This window comes from Erithacus rubecula (assembly GCF_903797595.1).
Source record: "Erithacus rubecula genome assembly, chromosome: 3".
In the NCBI taxonomy this organism is placed as follows: Eukaryota; Metazoa; Chordata; class Aves; order Passeriformes; family Muscicapidae; genus Erithacus; species Erithacus rubecula.
Window position 1 is genome coordinate 138188205 of NC_136689.1, and position 19670 is coordinate 138207874.

Consider the following 19670-nt stretch of genomic DNA (forward strand, 5'->3'; position numbering starts at 1 on the left):
ACTAATTTGGAATAATACCCTGAACAAAATCCTGTAGGGTTTTTTTCCCCTGCCTGTTGACTTAAAATTTTGAATAATGGGGGGAATTCATGGCAGGAATATTTTAGGAGTAAGGCAGTTCCAACCACATTTAATTCCTTGGAGTTCAAACTTATCCCAAAAGGGAGAAATAAATGGAATAATTGTGTTTTTTCCTGGGAGTGTTAACAGATAAATAAAATCTCCTGCATGCCCTTGCTTTGCTCTGCCACTACATTTGTTGTGCTTATCTCTCCATGCTGCCCATTTGTGTTTTTTTTTTTTTTTTGGGAAGATGAGGACACGGAAAAATCTCTGCTCAGTGGAGAAGGTTTGGCTGGAAAAGCAACGGAACGACGAATCCGAGCGGGAAACGCCGGAGCCCGAGGCCATCAATGGGATCTGCCACGAGGATTCCATCGAGGGGGAACTCAAGGGGGACCCAAAAAAACCCAAGAATGGCAAAAAACAGCGGAAAAGGAAGCGCTCCCCGAAACCCAAAGCTCAGGATTCCAAGCTGGAGGCGATCCTGGCGGGAATGTCGGCGGAGCACGTGTGGTTTGACAAGCCCTTGTATGACCGTGCTGAAAATGCCTACAGGAAAAAATTAGCGGATTCTCAGAGTTGGGAATCACCTGAGACTGGAAAAATGGCTCAGGAATCTCCTGTTGTGGCCAGGGTGAAATCCAACCATGATGTTCCCAAGGGAAGGATGATCCCGGCGTGTTCCCATGGAAGCCTGGCCGCCTGTCACCACGTTGTCCAAGGGGTTTGGATCAACAAGTTTGTCTTTGATAAGGCTGAGAGGGCGTTCATGGAAAAATCCCAGTTTTTCCTTCCTCCCAACGTCCTGGCCATCCCATCCCAGGGGGTGAATTCCAGGCTGGGAACACCAGATGAGGGTTATGGCACAGCCTTGCCTACTCCTGCCACACCAGGCTTGGCTCCTGGCATTCCCAACTCTCCCACTGCCTCCATTCCCAATTTGCCCAGCTCTGACCAGCAGACAGTCAATGGGAAGCCACAGATTTCCAACTGGGAAGTTCTGGCATCCGAGGTGTGGCTGGAAAAGCCTCTTTATGACGATGCTGAGAAGAATTTTTATGAGAAGATGTTGGACGGGCACCCCTTGGATAAAACCCAACAGCAGCAACGTGGCTGCCCAGAAGCATCCAAGAACCACAACCCTGAGAAACAAACAGGAATTGCCACCACCAACCCTCATCTTCCTGATATTCCCAAGGAAAATCCCACCTGCTTTTTCCTGCACAAGGACAGTGAATCTGTGTGGCTGAATAAGGTGACCTACGACAGGGCTGAATCCCGATATTTCGCCTTGGAAGCAGACAGAGCAGTGGAGAAAACAAGGATCCAGGAATCTGCTGCTGGAAATCCTTCCCATCCAGCTGCTCCGAGCATTCCTGCTCCAGAAATGAAGTAGGAGAAGTTTTTTTGGGGGTAACACCCATGCAAAAAAAAAAAAACAAACGTCGAGATTGAGCTGGAAGGAATTTGCATGTGGAGAAGACTGGGTGGACTTGAAGATGATCCTGGTGTGGGCAGGGAGCAGGGGGGAAAATCCTTCAAGGAATTCCCCTTCTCCTGAGGAATTCTGGTGGATAAAGGCTGTGTTTGTGTGGAGCTACAGGTTGAATGTTGAAAGGCAGGGCTGGGAAGTGAGCTCAGTATCACCATTTTTGCATGGATCCAGCACCATCATCCTTTCCATCCTCTCATTCCATATAAAAATCAGCATCATAACCAGGATCCAGCTTGAAGAAGGTTTGGGCATGTCTGGAATACAATGTAGGAAATCACTCTTGTGACTTGTAGTTTGGTTTTTTGAGGGAATTAATATCCAGTCTGTTAATTTTTGGAATGTCCTTGGATCATCTCCAAAGGCTTTGATGCTTGCAGAGCTAAGGTAGAGATGGATATTCCTGGAAAAAAAAAAAAAAACTCTTGGAGCATCCATCCTTATATCTGACACTTCTGATCCATTAGTTTGGTTGGGATTTTGTTGGAAAGCTTTTAGGATATTTGTGTCAAGGGATTTAGGGGTCATTTCATCTGGTGCTGTTTGGGATCATGTCCTCTTTAGTTGGTCATAAGTGGATATTTGGGAATATCTATGTGTCTCTGTAAAAATACAGGATAAATTTGTCTGGTTTTGGGATTTTCTGCAAATGATCCTGGTTGGAATTCCAGCAGGTCCCAGAGATTTGGGTTTGAAGAGTGGTTTTGCTGCAGCTCCTGTGTCTGGTGGCCTCTGGTCTCTTTCAAGTGGGTAGATGAGATAAGAAGGAATTTGATTCCAAGAAAATAATCTCTGTCTTATGTGGAAGTGTTTCATGGAAAACTGGGATTTGGGATGATGAGGAGAGGCTTTGTGAAGCCTGCTCCAGTTGTGGTTTTCTTGTGCTGCTCTCCACCTCCTCAAACTTCTGCTGTCCCTGTCCCTTGCTGGAATTCAGGACACTTTCTCTTTTCCTCTTTTTCATGGGCTTTGTTTCCCTTCAAATTAAAACTTTAACCCACCTTTGAAAGCTGCACCATAAAAATCCCCCATTGCCCAGCAGGATTTGGGATGGTTTGTGCTGTTTTTCCATGTAGTGCCAGGTCTGCCCCTTCCAACTATTGCTGATTCCATGGCAGGGGGTTGGAACTAAATGATCTTTATGCTTTTTCCAACCCAATCCATGATTTCAATTCCATTTTTATTCTGCACAAGACATTTTCCTTAGCATGAGCTAGAAAATCCTGGTTTTGAGATGTTATTTTTTTTTTGTGGAATAAAGTCTGGATCAGCTGATTCATCCCATCCCCACTCCATGCTCAGGTCAGGCAGGTGGGTGATTAATCTGTCCTGCTTTTTTAAGAGGATCCCGGATACTTAAATCCACAGCCAAGCCGAGCTTGCAGGCACAGAAACAGCTCCTGATGAGCTGTTAACCTTCAATCCTTGCAGGAATTCACTTTTTGTGGCTATTTTTCCCCCTCCTTTTCCCAGGAAAATGGCTGTGGATTACTTCCTGCACGACAAGATCTGGTTTGACAAGTACAAATACGACGACGCCGAGCGAAGGTTCTACGAGCAGATGAACGGCCCCATGGGTGCCCCCTCCCACCAGCAGGTAATTCCCAATCCCAGCAATCCCAGAGTAAGTCAGAGGACATGATCCACATGGATTTTTATGGGATTTCTGCTCTTGGTGCTGGTTTTTTTATCCCAAGTCTTCCTGGAGATCTTTAGGCTGTTTATGACCCATATTGGGGGGTTTTTTTTCCCTGTTGTTTTCTGTGGAATCTGATGGATTTGGTCTCATGGAACTGGGAGATGAGGTTCCCTTCTAACAAGTGAACCAGTCCCAGCTTCCAGCAGTTCTCCTTTACTTTTCCAGGCTGCTGGGATCTGTGAGGGCACAGTTTGAGCTGGAAATCCCCAATTTTATTGGTAAATAACATCCCTGTCCCACTTTCATCCAGGGAAAATGCTGCTTTGCTTCCATTTTGGAGCAGTCTTTTGGGATATTCCAAGGGAATGCAAACCTAAGGGTTAAATAAAAGCACCACAGCTCCAAAAAAATTTTTTGGGGAGGGATTTTTTTTTATCCCTCTCTTTGTACTCCTGGAAGTATTCTGGATGTTCCAGTGGAAGACTCTGTTTGTGGTACTGGTGAGTTGGGGATGGGAAGGTGGAGGGGGAAGCATGGTCCTGCTGAGCTGAAATATTTCCAGCTTCAACATTATCCCAGAATTATTCCTGTTTCAAGGTTCAGAGCTTTCCTAACCTCTTCCTGCTCCTAACTGCTTGTGCCTTTGGAATGCTGAGTGTTCAGTGCCTGTTTCCAAGTGTTTAAAAGGAAGCTTTTTGCTGAAATTCAAACTTCTAAGCACTTTCCAGCTATTCCTGTTGCCCATCCTGGCTTAGGTGCTGGCACAGCACCTGGGAGATCGGGAATACAAAAAATTTGGGAATTCTGGATGAATGATGGAATAGGTTTTGGAGTGAAAACCTCTTGGAACAGTTCAATTATTTCAAGGCACATCAGGAGCTTCCAGTGAAGCAGGTTGGCCTGGGAGATCATGCATGAATTTATCAGCCACTTCCCCTATGGAAAAATATCCTTAAAACTTCCTTGGAAGTGGGGCCCACTTGGATGTGTCCAGGCTGTTTCTCCTCTATTTTCTGTTTAACTCCAGATATTTGAGCTTGTGGGGAAAATTCCATCTTGGATCTTGCTGGTGGGGTTGCAGTCTGGGAAAGACAAGGAATGAACAGATCATGGAATTCCCTGGGAGGGAATCTTGGAATGCAGGTTAAGGCATGGCAGCAGGAGCATAGGGAGAAAATTCCTGGTGTTCTGGGTAGAGCAGAGTCAGGGTTGTCACTTCCTGCCTGAACTCGGGTAATATAATGGAAAAATCCTGCTGGAGGCTGGGTTATTAGGGAATTCAGGAGTCACTCCAACCTTCTGGCAGCTTCCCAAACTTTTCAGGGTAATCATAGGGAATTTAAAAGCTCTTTGACTGGATGATCCTTCTGGGCACGTGACAGGGATTGCCCGATTTATCCCAAATCCTCACAGCAAAAATCGCTGAATCACGAAAAGCACAATTCCCAATTTTCCCAATTCCCTCGCTCCTCCATCCTTTTATTTTTATTTTTTTTAACTTCCCTGATATTTTTTTTTCTCCTCATGTTTCAATATTTTTTTTTTAAAAAGAAACTCTTGGTTCTTTCTGCACTGTTTGCAGGAGAACGGAGCCAGCACGATCCTCCGCGACATTGCCAGAGCCAGGGAGAATATCCAGAAATCGCTGGCCGGAGTGAGTACCCAAGCTCTCACCAGCTGGCTGCCTGCATCCCATATTTTTTAGTTTTCATTTTTTTTTTAAATGGAATTCTTAACCCCATAGATCATTTTGGCTTCTTGGTTGGAAATGAGAGGAGAACACCAAGGTGTTCAGCGCCGTGTGCCACCAGCTCCAGCCCCTCCCTTTGTGCTGCTGACCTGCAGCACTGCCAAAACTGGATTTGGGTTAAAAGAATTCCCTGAATTGGGCTTTTCCTTCCTTTTCTTTTTTTTTTTTTTTTTTTTTGGGGTCTTAACTAACAGGTTCCAACTGGCTGAGTGTGTGGCTCTTTTTTGGGATACACTGGGCTGCCACCTTCTCTTCCCTGTTCTGCTTCCAGTTTAGGGGATGTGGAAAAAAAAAAACAACAAAAAAAGGTGTTTTCCATCTGCTGCATCCAGGGAATTCAGCTTGGCTACATGCTCTGGAGCATCCTGGAGGAGCTCAGGAATGTACTTTGTGGAGGTGTTTTTGTGCTGAGTGCAGGCAAAAAGAACCAAATCTTTATTTTTGTAAAAGGAAGTTAAAATACTAATGAGTGGTGTTGTGGGAAAGGAAAATCCATGGAATGCAGCCCAGGTGTTTTGATTTCCTGCCTCTGCAGTGGGACTCCCAAAGGAATCCATCCATTATTTGGCCTCATAATTCCTTCTTGGAATGTTTAACAGCTTTGGTTTCTATCTTTGATCAGTCCAATATCAGGGAAAAATGAGGAATTCCCCCTTTCCCAAGGGGAATATTCCATATTCTTCCTTACCACAGCAGAAAGAAGCCAAATATTTGGGATGAATATAAGTAATCAGGATTTCAGCCAACAGCTTAAGGAAAATTTTCCTGAACTGTCTCATTAAAAAAAATATAGACAAAAGAGGCCCCCATCCCAAACAGGGTCAAAAATTCCTTTGGGAAGAACTTTTGGAATTGGGCAAGGGGCAGGAAATCTAAACCCAAATCACCTGGAAGTGCTGCTCATCCTCATCTTCCAGAGTGTTTTGCCAAAAATGACAAATTTCTTTTCTTTTAACTCCTGTTAAAGAGCTTTTTTGGGAGAGAATCCCACAAGTTTAGATCATCCAAGTGCTGTAACAGGGAAGTGGTAAAGCAACAGCCCAAAGCCAGGACAGGAATTTTGGGATATAAATTGTTTGGAGACTTTTTTGGGGATTAGTGCTGGGTGTAAAAAATTCCTCTGCTGGATATTTTTTGTTCCTGGGAAAGGGGTTGGATCTCTTCCACATGGCTGAAAAATAGTTGGAATATCTCTCAAGGATCAGAGTGAATCTTAGATAACCAGGCTGGACTTTAGAGCATTCCTAAACTTCTTTCTTCCATTCCCAAATCCCAAATTTACACTGTGTGATCCAGAGAAAAGTGGGAAGAGCAGAAATCCCGGAATTTTTGTCTTTCCTTCTTCCAGAGTTATTGTCAGGGGTCTTAGGATGTGGCAAAGAAAGAGTTGGTTGTGAAAAGATGGGAAAAATGGGAATTTCAGGCTGGGATTCTGTCACAAAATGTAGGAATGAGCACTTGGAATGTGATGAGTCTGGAATTCCTTGATTAAGAGGAAAAGCAGGAAGTAGAACAGGAAATTCCACCTGAACACAAGGAAAAATTTTATTGTGTCTTATATTTAAAATGTATTTTAGTGATTCAAACTTCAGGAAATAACAGATGTTTATATCCCAAGTTGTTCAGCCAAAGTCCTGTTTTGTACCCTTGATAAATCCCAGGGATTTGATTTGTTTGGATAATTTATGCACAATTCCAGCTTTCCCAAGCACTTCAGCTCTCCAAAATATTTGGGATAGGCTGCAGCTTTGAGATGGGTTCAGCACAAAAATTAGAGCTTAAAAATAAAGAATTTGAGGGCTTTATACAAGAGTGCAGAGAAAAGGAGGGAAATGATGCTGTGGAACTCCCCACCTTTGAAATTTGGAATTTTTATCCCTGATAAAATTCATGGATGCTTGTGTGGAGCTGGAAGTTGGAAGAGGGAATAGTTTTTGTGTGCTGTCCACATTCCCAAAGCTTGCAGTGTCCTTTCCTCAGGGAAGATCCCACAGTCTCATATAGGCAATTTTTCCATAATTTTGGAGGATTTGGGACATGGTTGTGCCTCTTGCATGGTCTTTTGGGTTCCAGTTAGGATCTTTTGGTTGATTCAGCTTGGGACAGGTATCCCTCACCCTTCCCATGCTCTTCCCTCTTTTTTATTTGAGGAATTATTATTGACAGGGAAGAGAAATCTCCTCTCCCTGCTGGCACTGCTGGGGCACCTCCAATCCTGGGATCAGTTTTGGGCCATCATGGCAATAAGGACATTGAGGGGTTGGAATGTTTTCAGGAAAGGGGAATAGGTTGGGAAGGGTCTGGAGCACCAGGAGCAGCTGTGGGAGCTGGGAAGGCTCAGCCTAGAGAAAAAAAAAATAAAAAAAGGTTTAGGGGGAACCTTCTCACTTCCACAAATCCCTGATGGGATTCCCAAGTGGGAATCAGTATTTGTTATTAAGGAATGAGGGACAGGATGAGAGGAAACCACCAGAGGGGGAATTTAGCTGGAATATTAGGAAAATTCCTCATGGAAAGGGCTGCCCAGCCCTGGCACAGGGGTGGAGTCCCTTCAACATCCCTGTGGATGTGGCACTTGGGGACACTCTCAGTGGTGGCCTTGGGGGAAGTATTGGACTCCATGAGGCTCAGAGGGGTTTCCTCACCTCTGTAATTCCATGATTTCCATCCTTGGAGCATCAGGGCTGGCATGGTGTGATGAGTCCACAGCACTGCATGAGCTCCCTGCAGAGGTTTTTGTTCCCCAGAATTCCTGGGGAATGTTTGTGTGCAGTGCAAGGCTGTTCCCCACTCCTCCATAACTTCCCCTTGCATGTGGCTCTTCCCTGCACTCGTGCTCCCTCTGGAATTGCAAAACCTTTTCCCATCTTCCCAACCTTTCTCCCATCCTGCAGCAGCAGAAGACTCCTGCTCGGAGCAAGGAAGCTCCTTGTGCCCGTCCCAAGAAACAGTCAGGACACTCTGCTGTAAGTGAGCCCTGCAGGGATGGAGCCTGTGGAAAAATGGGAGAGGATTTAGTGGGATATGAGGATGGAGCAAATTCTCCTTCCTCAGGGTTTGTTCTTTGGCACTGGGATAAACCTGGATAATGAGATCTGCCAGCAGGGAGTTGTCCCAGCTCCGTGTCCAGGGATCTGCACTCACCGTCCTGAACCTGAATCCACAGTGGAAATGGATTTGATTTTATTTTTTTTTCCTTCCCCTTTGATATTTCCCAGCCTCATCCCTGGAAGTGTCCAGGGCTCCAAGCCCTGTCCAGCCTGGGATAGTGGAATTTATTGGTCTGGATGATCTTTAAAATCCCTTCAACCCCAAGTCCATTCCATGATTCAGACCTTTCTTTGCTCCTCATATTCTTCATCTTACACCTGCTTTTCCTTCTTCCCATCTTTTGTGACTGCTGAGATTCCACATTGTAATGAAAGGTAATAAATTATTCCCTCTCCTTTTCACTTAGAAATGACAATTCAAGGGCAAATCCTGTTATTTTCTTTCCCTCTGCTGCCTGGAATTGATGGATAAGGGACCTCCTTAACATTATAAAAAAATAAAGCTCTTTTTTTTTTTTTTGCTGTCAAAAAATCCATTTGAAGCCAGAGTTGGAATAATTATTCCCTCAGGATGTGTTAAAGCAGATTGTAATTGTTAGGAGAGGAGTTAAATGTTGAGCTGGGGAATGTGGGAGTGTAGAATTCCTGGGATCTTTTCAGATTTCCCAATGTTGCCTTAGTCAGGTCATTCCTGTCCTTCTGTGAATTGTAAGAGGAGACTGAGGGACTCTGAGATTTTTTTTTTTTTTAAGGGGCTTGGTGTGCAATTTTATATAAATTTTATGTGGTTTTAGTGGCACTTTGGGATCTGAGAGTTGGAAAAGTGATTTTATCCTTTGCTCCTTGGTGCCAGCTGAAATTCCTCGGGATTTAGTCTATGCTTCATTTTATAGAGCTGCTCCATTAGTTTCTATCCTAATTTAGAGAAAATATCCCTGGTTTTAGTTCAGCTCCTAAACTTCCTCCCTCCCTGAAAACACAACTCTGCTTTGCTTCATGGATTTTTTTTTTTGGTAGGAGGGGAAACAACTCAATTTCATCCTGGTTTTCCTTGTTGCAGAGTGCAAGCACAAGCTCCTCTGGAGCTGCTGGTGACCAGAATGAGCTCCTGTCCCGAATTTCCCACCTGGAAGTGGAAAACCAGAACCTCCGCAGTGGTGAGTGGAGAGAATTCCTTGTCCTGGCTGGAGACCTGACATGCAACTGGGAGTTTAAAGTAATTTTTCCTATTTTTCCCTTCTTTTCCCAGTTGTTGCTGATCTCCAGATGGCCATTTTCAAGCTGGAAAGCCGCCTGAACGCTCTGGAGAAATCCTCAACTTCCCACCAGCCCTCACCTGTTCCTCCAACCCAGGTGAGCCTTGGAAAAACACTGGAATTTTTCTCTAGGAATTACAACCAAAGATCCATGTGGACAAACATCCTGTTTTGATAAATCCCATATGAATCCCACAGTGTGAGGATTGTTCAGTGTCCTGAGAAGTGGAGATTCCCATTCCTGAGCCTTTTTTTGGCTGCTCTGCTCCAACTCCAGGTTAATCTTTCCCCTCTTTTTTTCCTTTTTAAAAACCCTCGGATCTGGTGAAGAAAGTGGAACCGTTCAGCGTTCCCTCCAAAAAAGTGGAGCTGCCAGCCAAGAAAGCTGAGCCAGCTGCTGCTGAGGAGGATGAGGATGATGACATTGACCTTTTTGGGAGTGATGATGAGGAGGAAGACCAGGAAGCTGCCAAAGTGCGGGAAGAGCGGCTGCGGCAGTACGCGGAGAAGAAAGCCAAGAAGCCGGGACTCATCGCCAAGTCTTCCATCCTGCTGGATGTGAAGCCAGTGAGTGAAGGATTTTGGAATTTGGGAGCTCTGGGAGTGAAGCTGGGAATCCTCTCTCGTCCAAGTGGATGGTGGTGGAACTCAGAGGGAGGTGGGATTTGTTGTTGTGGAAGCCTGGAATGGGTTTGGATGGATGGGACCTTTAAATCCCATCTCATTCCATAGGTAGGGATGTTTTCCCTATCCCAGGTTGTTCCAACCTGGCCTTGGACACTTCCAGGGATGGGGCAGCCAAAGATTTATCTGGGAATTCCACTCCAGGGCCTCACCATCCTCCCAGGGAGGAATTTTTTCCCAATATCCCATCTAATCTCACTCTGTTCCAGTTTAAAACCATTCCCCCATGTCCTGTCCCTCCATCCTTATCCAAAGTCCCTCTCCAGCTTTCCTGGATCTCCTTGAGGCACTGGAAGTGGCTCTGAGATCTTCAGAGCCTTCCCTAGCTAAGAAAGGGCATTTTGGTCAGTTGTGACATTGCCAGAGGTGTCACCTGGATACCCCTTGGAGGTGCTGATGATCTCCAGGAAAACACTAAAACCTCCCAATTCCCACTTTTCCAGTGGGATGACGAGACCGACATGGCCAAGATGGAGGAGTGTGTCCGGTCCATCCACATGGATGGGCTGGTTTGGGGAGCCTCCAAACTGGTCCCAGTAGGATATGGAATCAAGAAACTCCAAATCCAGTGTGTGGTGGAGGATGAGAAAGTTGGGACAGACATCCTGGAGGAGGAGATCACCAAGTTTGAGGATTATGTAAGTGTTGGAATGGGATGTGGGAAGGGCCTGGAACCCAAGGGAGGGGGTTAACTCAGGGTGTGTTTTCCTGGGAACTCCTGGATAACTCCAGTTTTTGTCCCCTTCCAGGTGCAGAGTGTGGATATTGCTGCTTTTAACAAGATTTAGAAGGATAAACTGTATCCCTGTCCTCTGAACCCGGAACTAATAAAGATGAACATTGGGAGTGCACTTTGGGTCCTGGGTTTTTCCCTCGGGTGCAGCTTCTCCAGGGGGATTTGGGAGGAGATTTTGGGATATTTGAGCAACTTGAGCTAGTGGAAGGTGTCCCTGTCCATGGCAGGGATTGGAATGAGAGATATTTTAAGTCTCTTCCAACCTAAACCACTCCATGTTTTCCCCATTGTTCGTGGAAGGGAAGGTCTCAAGACATGGACCTGAATTTTGGGACTGGAATGAAGGTCTCAGGGTTTTTCCAGTCACCTTTCCCAAAGTTTAGAAACCCTAGTCACTCCCTACAAAAAACCAGGATGAATAACCATGAAACATCAGGAATTCCTGCTTTGGGATGGATTTCATCCCTCTTTCCCTACTGACTCCTTGCCCAGGTCACTTGAGTGTAGCACAGGTGACATTCCTGAGTGTGCCCTGGCAAGGGGACAGGTGACATTCCTGATTGGGAACACGAGGTGTGTCCCAGTGCCAGAGTCCAAGGCCTGGGGCCACCAGGGGACACAGGATGGTGCTGTCAGGCTGTCCCTTGTCCTGGTGGGGCCGGGCACTGGGTGTGTGACACGTGTCCCTCGCAGGGTCCTGCCACCCTCAGAGCAGTGCTGGGGGTGCCACTTGTCCCCTGAGTCTCCGCTGGTGCCGGTGCTGCCACCTGTGCCCTATTTCTGTCATGTCACCACCCCTGTGTCCCCTGTATGTGCTGCCACCCCCGATGTCCTGTGTCCCTCATGGGCCAGCATCCCAGTGTCCTGTGTCTGTCCCCGTGCCTGTGTATTGTCCCGTGTCCCCATCTCTGAGTCCCCCGTGTGCTGCCGTCCCTGGTTCCCTGTCCCCGTGTCCCACTGTCTCTGTATCCTCCCTCTTCTGCCATCCCTGCGCCACGTGTCCGCTGTGCGCTGCCACCCTGCGTGTCCAGCCGTGTCGCCAACCCTGTCCCGTGTCCTCTGTGCTGCCATCCCTGCTGCCCTCTGTCCCCATCCCCGTGCCGCCATCCCTGTGTCCCCTTGTCCTGCCATCCGCGCTGTCCCGTGTCCCCGTGTCGCCATCCCCGCGTCCCCCCCACCCCGTGCTTCCGCATCCCTCCTCTTTCCCCGTCCCTCCCCGTGTCCCCTCCCCTGTGGCCGTGTCCCCGCCCCGCCATGGCGCCGCTGGCGGACCTGTACCAGGTGTCCATGGCCTACGGGCACTGGCGGGCGGGCAGGCACCGCGCCCCGGCCGCCGCCGAGCTTTTCTTCCGCCGCCCGCCCTTCCGCGGCTCCTTCGCGCTCGGCGCCGGCCTGGCCGAGGGGCTGCGGGGGCTGCGCGCGTTCCGCTTCTCCAGCGCCGGTGCGTGGCCGCAGCGCGGGACGCGGGGCGCAGAGAGTGGCGGGCGACGGGAGCGTCCCAGCGCCACTTCCAGGGACAGGGAGCAGCTCCCGGGAGGAGAGGATGGTTGTGGGGAGCGATGGTGGGAGAGGGGAAAGGGAGGAATCTTCCCAGGGAAACTTTGGAGCAACTCCAGGGGACAGCGAGGAGCGGTGGAAATTCCCCCCGGAGGAGGATGGGGGAGCAACTCAAAGGGACTTGTAAAGGATGGGACGGTATCCAGGGTGTCTGGGGATGTTTCAGGGGGACTTAAGGGGGACAGAGACATTTCTCAGTGTGATCTGGGGATGGGAACCACCCCAGGGGGATTTGAGGAGGACTCGAGGGGGACTGGGGACCTGCGGTGGGGGAGAGGAACAGGGGAAAACAGGGGAATCACCCTGGGGGACTTCAGGGGATCATGACAGCTGATAAAGGGACAGGAACATCTCTCAGAGGGACTTAGGGGACACGGGTGGACACAAAGAGCCTTCAGGGAATCTTGGGGTGACACTGGGACACCCTCCAGAGACGTCCCTGAGAGGGGACTGAGGCCAGCCCCTCCTGTCTGGCTCCATGCTGGCGGTGCTGTCACCCACCTGCTGTCACCCCCTGTCCGTGGGAGGCTCGGTGCCCTCCCCCAGCTCCCCTGTGTCCCTTGTCACCCGGTGTCCCCCGGTGTCCCCGCAGATGTCGCGTACCTGCGCTCTGTCCTGCCCAGCAGCACGGACGACGCTTTCTTCGACTACCTGGCCACGCTGGACGCCTCCGAGGTGACCGTCACCGCCATCCCCGAGGGCTCCGTCGTCTTTCCCAGGGTGGGTCCTCCCTCCATCTTTTCTAACCATCCCACCTCTCCCAGCTCCCAGACCTCCTCTTTCCCTTGAACCTCTGGAACTCCAGTCCTGCTTTTCCCAGCACTCCTATTTTCCCTGACCCTGGGAGACCCTGGATCCCCATTCCCACCTTCCCAACTCCCAGTTTCCCCCCTACCCTTTCCTCAACACCATGGACCCCTTGAACCCCCATCCTGGGTGTCCCTACCCCTCTTTTCCTTCACACAGAGAACCCCTGGAGCCCCTTTCCTGGGCACAGGGACAATCTGGACCCTCATTCCTGGGCAATAGGATCCCCCTGCACCCCCTTCCCTGGCACTGGGATCCCCTTTTCCTTCACCAATATCCCCCTGCAACCCTTTTCCTGACCATCCCACCTCTCCCAGGCCCAGCTCTTCCCTTTTCCTTGACTCTGGGATCCCCTGGATCCCCATTTTTGCCTTTCTCAGCTCCTCCCTGCTCCAGAGGGACTGGAATTGTCACTGCTGTTCCCACAGGTGCCATTCCTGCAGGTGAAGGGGCCACTCCTGGTGGTGCAGCTGCTGGAGACCACCTTGCTGTGCCTGGTCAACTATGCCAGGTATTTTGGGATGGGGATGATCCCAAAGCCCCTGGAAGATGGAGAGGGGATGGGAGTGCAGAACCCCCCAATCCAGAGGGAGATGTGAGGTCAGGGACACCCCAGTCCTGGGGCTACCATCACCCCACAAGTCCCTTACTGGAATTTAACTGCACACACACAGAGGGTGTCCCAGTGTCCCCACAAGTTTTCCTGAGGGCTTTCAAGAGGGGACCCTGTGGTTCCTTGAAGGGTCTCCCTGTTCCCCAGGTTCTCCTGAGAGATGGACAGGTCACACTTAGGATCTCCCTGTCTCCCAAGGTCCCCTTGGTCAACTCCAGCGAGTCCCATGGTGATCCCTGCCTCATTCAAGCAGGGAGAGTCCTGGAGCCCCTTCTCCTTGGCTGTGCTGGCTTGTGTCACCTGTCCCCTTCTGTCCTGGTTTGAAGGACAGGTGTCTGCCAATAAAGGCAGAATCTTCTCTTAGAAATGAAGAATGTAAACCCCCTCCCTCCAAATTATTATAATAATTTTGAAATTAAGGGGCTCTCAGGCAAAGATATGGGAATTAGGAATAACAGTTCCTTACTAGGAAAATTGAAATATAAATACAGTATTGCAGAGAACAATCCCAACTCTGACAGAGTCAGAATCCAAGCTGACACCCTGTCAGTCAGTCAGGGTGTTGGCAGCAGTCCCATTCAATGGTGGCTGCATCCTCCTGCAGTGGCAGATGTGGTTCAGCTGGAGCAGTGCTCCTGGAGAAGGTGCAGTTTTCCTCTGAAGGTCCAGGGATGATGTAGAAAGGTCCAGTGTTCCTCTGGAATCCAGTGGAAAAATGGATAATTTGCTGTCCAAAATTTCAGTTTTTATCTAGGTAGGAAAGGCTTGGCTCCTCCCCTGGCTGGAGCATCTCCCAGTGGGATGATGTAATTTTATCAGTCACACAGTGGGACTCAATGGGCCAGCAGCAGATGATATCTCCTGGAGGGAGGATGGGTTGTGGAGAGGATAAAGATGATTGCCCCACCAAGTCTTAAAGATGGCCCATTAGCAGCTGGTATGTGCCACAGAGATCAGGAATCACTGTCCCACCTGGTTTTAACAGATGGTGACAGAATACACATTATACACATTTCTGGCCTCATCACCCCAATCCACCTTCTGTCCCCCAGCCTGGTGGCCACCAACGCTGCCAGATTCCGCCTGCTGGCCGGGCCGGACGTGAAGCTGATGGAGATGGGGCTGCGCCGCGCGCAGGGCCCGGACGGAGCGCTGTCGGCATCCCGATATTCCTACATCGGGGGTGAGTCCTGCCCCATGGCACCCGCTGCCACCGCGGCCCTGCCGTCACCTGCTGTCCCCCCCGTCCCCCCTCGCAGGCTTCGACTGCACCAGCAACATCCTGGCGGGAAAACTCTACGGGATTCCCGTGCGCGGCACCATCGCCCATTCCTTCGTCATGTCCTTCCGCGGCCTGGAGGAGGCGCAGCCGCGGGTGAGCAGGGGTGGGAATAGGGATGGGATGGAATGGGATGGGATGGGATGGGATGGGATGGGATGGGATGGGATGGGATGGGAGGGGAATAGGGATGGGATGGGAATAGGGATGGGATGGGATGGGAATAGGGATGGGATGGGAATAGGGATGGGATGGGATGGGAATAGGGATGGGATGGGGTGGAAATGGGATGGGAATGAATATTGGATAGGGGAGGGATGAGGATAGGGATGGGAATGGGGATAGGGATGGGATGGGAATAGGGATGAATATTGGATGGGGATAGGAATGGGGATGGAATGGGAATAGGGGTGAATATTGGATGGAGATGGGATGGGAATAGGAATGAAGATGGGATAGGATAAGATGAATGTTGGATGGGGATGAATATTGGATGGGGAGGGATGGGATGCGATGAATATTGGATGCAGATGGGGATGGGATGCGATGAATATTGGATGGGGAGGGATGGGATGCGATGAATATTGGATGCAGATGGGGATGGGATGTGATGAATATTGGATGGGAAGGTATGGGATGGGGATGTGATGTGAATGGGGATGAATATTGGATGGGGGAGGGATGAGGATAGGGATGGGATTGGGATGGCATGGGATGGGTTGGGATGGGATGAGAATGGGCATGGCAAGGGGTGGGATGAGGATTGGGATGGGATGGGATAGGAATAGGGATGAATATTGGATGGGGTGGGATGAGGACAGGGATGGGAGTGCAGGTGAGGGTGGGATGGAGATGGGATAGGGATTTCATGGGGGAAGGGACGTGGAGAGGGATAGGAATGGAGATGGGAATGGGTTGGGATGGGGCTGGGGATGGGATGTGGATGAAGATGGGATATGGATGTGATTAGGATGGGGATAGGGATGGGCAGAGAAGTGGGATGGGGTTTGTACGGAATTAGGGATGGGAGGAGATGGGATAGGAATGTGGTGGGGATGGGGGTAAAGTGGGATGGGAATGTGGATCAGGGTGGGGAATGGGATGTGGGATGCAGACAGGGATTAGAGTGAGATGATGGATGGGAAATGGAACACTCCACCTGTTCCCACACTCGTGGCACCCTGGCTAATGCCACAGGCTGTGCCAATCCCACGTTTCCCTGGCAGGAGCTGCTGCCTCGGGCTGGAGGGGATCCCGTGGATCTGGCAGGCCTGGCTGTGTCCTGGCTGCAGCAGGTTTGTGAGCTGCTCCAGACTCCTCCTGGCAAGGCCAACCAGGGCGAGCTGGCTGCCTTTGTGTCCTATGCTGCCACCTTCCCCTGTGACTTCCAGGGACTGCTGGACACCTATTGTGTCAGGAGGTGAGGAGCATGGCATGGGATGGATGTCCCCCCTCATTGGTGGCCTTCAAGTAGGGTTGTTGGTTGGCACAGGGCTTGGAATCGCTGCTGGATCCGCCCTGGATCAGTGTCCCACTTGTCATTAATGCTTTCCTTGCCCATGCCAGGAGTGGTTTGCCCAATTTCTGTGCTGTGGCCTTGGCACTGCACCAGCTGGGGTACCAGGCCATCGGGGTTCGCCTGGACAGTGGGGACCTGGCTCAGCAATCCAAGGAAATCCGGGGAGTGTTCCGAGCCTGCGGAGCTCAGTGAGTCTCTGGGATGGAGATCACTGATCCCTGCCATCCTCACCTGCATCCAGCCCCTCATTCTGTCAGGATTTGGGAGCCCTCATGGCTCTGTGTGGTGCAGATCCATAGATCCTCCCAAATCCTGCTCCTTCCAGCTTCCAGGTGCCCTGGTTTGGGACCATCCCCATCGCTGTCAGCAACGACATCAGCGAGCAGAGCCTGGAGGAGTTCAGGAGGGAGGTGAGGAACCTGCTGGCAGGGCTGGGATGTCACCTGGGTGGTGCTGGCAGGGCTGGGATGTCAGCTGGCTGTCCCTGGTGCTGGCAGGGCTGGGATGTTGATGGTTTCTGTCTTCTCTGCTGCCTCAGGGGAGCGAGATCGACATGATCGGCATCGGGACCAACCTGGTGACGTGTCCCCTGCAGCCATCACTGGGCTGTGTCTACAAGGTACAGGTGGCAGCCTGGATCCCAAATGTCCCAGTCCTCACTGAGCCAGGTGGTCCATGCCTGCTCCATGGCCATCCAGCCCCACTGGAGTCACAGAATCACCAAAGAATTTGCCTTGGAAGGAATTTTTGAAGGTCCTCCACCACCATGGGCAGGGACACCTTCCACTATCCTAAGTCCCAATTTCCAGCCTGGCCTTGGACACTTTCAAGGATGGAGCAGTCATAGATTCTCTGGGAATTACATTTCAGCCCCTTGCCACCCTCCCAGGGAAGAATTCCTTCCCAAATCCCATCTCTCCCTGCCCTCAGGCAGTTGAAAGCCATTCCCTGTGTCCTATCACTCCATCCCTTATCCAAATCCCTCTCCAGCTCTCCTGGAGACTCTTTAGGCACTGGAAGGGGCTCTGAGCTCTCCCTGGAGCCTTTTCAGGCTGGACATTCCCAATTCTCCCAGCCTGGCTCCAGAGCAGAGGGGCTCCAGCTCCTGGAGCATCTCTGTGGTCTCCTCTGGACCTGCTCCAGCAGCTCCAATCCTCCTGATGTTGGATCCCAGGGCTGGAGCAGCTCTGCAGGTGGGGTCTCACCTGAGCAGGGCCAAGGGGCAGAATTCCCTCCTCTCCTGCTGCCCACACTGTGGGATCAGCCCAGGACATGGGGAAGTTCCTGGTGTCAGCATTGGGTCATGGCCAGTTCTTTGCCCACCAGAAACCCCAAGTTCTCCAGAAGCAGGAGGAGGCAGAATGCCCAAGTTTGGGGTGGTTTCTGGGTTTTTTTATTGTATTTTTTCAACTGATTTGCATCAGTGGCCTCCCCAGAGGGTTCACAGGTTCCCTTCCCTTCTCCCACAGCTGGTGGAGGTCAATGGCTCCCCATGCCTGAAGCTCACAGAGGATGAGGAGAAGATGACAATCCCAGGGATGAAGGCAATCTATCGGCTCTATGACACTGCTGGTGAGTCTGGAGACCCTTCCCAGAGTCCTGGGGGAATCTCCTGCTCCATAACTCTCTCCCTGATGCCCTCCTGGCAGGTCACCCCTTCATGGACCTCATGGCCCTGGAGGAGGAGCCGTGTCCCAGCGCGGGGCAGGAGCTGGGGATCCGTGTCCTGGGACAGCTTGAGGAGACCACCAGGGTCACTCCCAGCACTGTGGAGCTCCTCCATCGCACCTACTTCAGGAATGGCCAGGTCAGGGCTGCTCCCATCTCCTGGGAGGTTCCTCTTCCATGCTGGAGGATGGATCAAGGGTGGTGTGGTGGCTTCTGAGATGTGCCAACAACTCTGGTGCCAACCCGGACACTGTGGCTCGTTGGGATTGGTGCTGGGTGGTGTCTTCCCACATGGATCTTCCCATGTGGATCTTCCCACGTGGATCTTCCCACATGGATCTCCATCCTTGCAGGTGTGTGAGCCCCTGCCCAGCCTGCCTGAGGTGAGGACCCACGCCCAGGTGTCCCTCAGCCTGCTCAGCCCCGCTCACCGCCGGCTCCAGGAGCCACAGCCCTACCCGGTACGTCCAGCACTTCCCACATCCCACAGCCACACACCTGGGAATGCCACTGCAAATTGGGTGGCCTCAGCAAAGCCACCACAGAGCTGCTCCCTGAACCCTCTTGTTCCCATTCCCAGGTGGCTGTGACAGAACGGCTGCACCGGCTCTTCCTGGAGCTGCGTCAGGGCAGCCACTGAGGGGGGCCCTGCTCATCCCCAGCTCCTGCTCTGGGGTTTTTTGGGAAGCCCAGGGGCCTTGTTAGCAATTAACATCTCTAATTTAGACCTTTCTGCTGCTGAGGAACCTGCAGGAACTGGGAGAGCACCCTGGGGTCCCAGCAGGGAAGCTGGGAGCACAGGGATGGGGAAGGCAGAGCTGTCCCTGCATCCCCTGGAAGTGACAATCCTGTGTCCAGCTTGGTGGCCCTGCCAGCCTTGTGCCTTATCTTGGTGGCCCTGCCACTCCTGTGCCTTCCTTGGTGGCCCTGCCAGTCCTGTCTCTATCCTGAAGCTCCGTGGTGGCACTGGAACAAAGCCTGGAGTGCCACCAGGCGGGTGACATGGGACACTCATGGCAGACACTCTTTGCTTTGACAATTCTGAGTTTGGCATTCTTCATCTCTGTGGCCACATTCCAACTGTTTCTATTCTGGCCAAATTCCCTGGGATGTGGAGGGCAGCTCCAGGTTGATCCCAGCTCCAGGTTGCCACCTGCACTCTCTCACCCCTGTTCCCACAGGAAGCATGGCTCTAACCCACACTGAGCTTCATACTAAGCAAAAGAATGTAAAATAAAGATCTTTTCCCACCATGGCTCTGACACTAATTCCAGTGAAAAACCCTTTGGGAGCTCCATTGGGAAGGGGAAGGTGAGAGGGAAATTCCTCAGGGATCAAACCTGTGGCTTCCCTGCCATGGTTTGGATCTTGGCAGAAATTACAGGGAAGAAAATAATTAGGACCTTAATAAAGCCTGATGGTCCCAGATTCCTAGGAATTCCAACACCATTGTATCCCATTTTAAGACTGGCAAAAACTCCAGGAAATCCAGGATCAGTTTGCTATAAATTAGATATTTTTTTAAGCAAAGCACCTAAGATAAGGAGTCCATTGTAC

At 50.7% G+C, this 19670-nt stretch overlaps 2 protein-coding genes across 8 annotated transcripts; both read left to right on the forward strand.

The window, feature by feature from the left end:
- Positions 1–298: 298 nt before the first annotated feature.
- On the forward strand, positions 299–10785 carry EEF1D (eukaryotic translation elongation factor 1 delta; the record flags this gene model as incomplete). Of its 6 annotated transcripts, none has more annotated exons than XM_079302782.1 (9): positions 299–1455; positions 3029–3152; positions 4777–4848; positions 7842–7910; positions 9055–9151; positions 9244–9347; positions 9581–9817; positions 10378–10572; positions 10684–10785. In XM_079302782.1, the coding sequence occupies 9 exons, from the start codon at positions 314–316 to the stop codon at positions 10720–10722; spliced, it is 2079 nt and encodes a 692-aa protein (XP_079158908.1). In that variant the 3' UTR covers positions 10723–10785. The 6 variants fall into 6 exon arrangements, with proteins under 6 accessions (XP_079158908.1, XP_079158909.1, XP_079158910.1 ...); XM_079302781.1 differs by having other exon boundaries at positions 314–1455; positions 7839–7910; XM_079302783.1 differs by lacking the exon at positions 7842–7910.
- Positions 10786–11903: 1118 nt separating this feature from the next.
- On the forward strand, positions 11904–19368 carry NAPRT (nicotinate phosphoribosyltransferase). Of its 2 annotated transcripts, none has more exons than XM_079302791.1 (13): positions 11904–12111; positions 12820–12947; positions 13463–13545; positions 14700–14830; positions 14907–15022; positions 16153–16346; positions 16493–16633; positions 16771–16855; positions 16984–17064; positions 17915–18017; positions 18095–18252; positions 18467–18574; positions 18694–19368. In XM_079302791.1, exons 1-13 carry the CDS (start codon positions 11925–11927, stop codon positions 18751–18753), a joined length of 1575 nt encoding a protein of 524 aa, XP_079158917.1. In that variant the 5' UTR covers positions 11904–11924; the 3' UTR covers positions 18754–19368. The 2 variants fall into 2 exon arrangements, with proteins under 2 accessions (XP_079158917.1, XP_079158918.1); XM_079302792.1 differs by having other exon boundaries at positions 12820–12902.
- Positions 19369–19670: the final 302 nt, after the last annotated feature.

Excerpts from the sequence above, each read along its gene's own strand:
- NAPRT (XM_079302791.1), top strand. The coding sequence starts at position 11,925 with ATGGCGCCGCTGGCGGACCTGTACCAGGTGTCCATGGCCTACGGGCAC. Across the intron at positions 16,634-16,770 it reads TTCCGAGCCTGCGGAGCTCA|CTTCCAGGTGCCCTGGTTTG; the intron begins GTGAGTCTCTGG and ends TGCTCCTTCCAG. Across the intron at positions 16,856-16,983 it reads TGGAGGAGTTCAGGAGGGAG|GGGAGCGAGATCGACATGAT; the intron begins GTGAGGAACCTG and ends CTGCTGCCTCAG.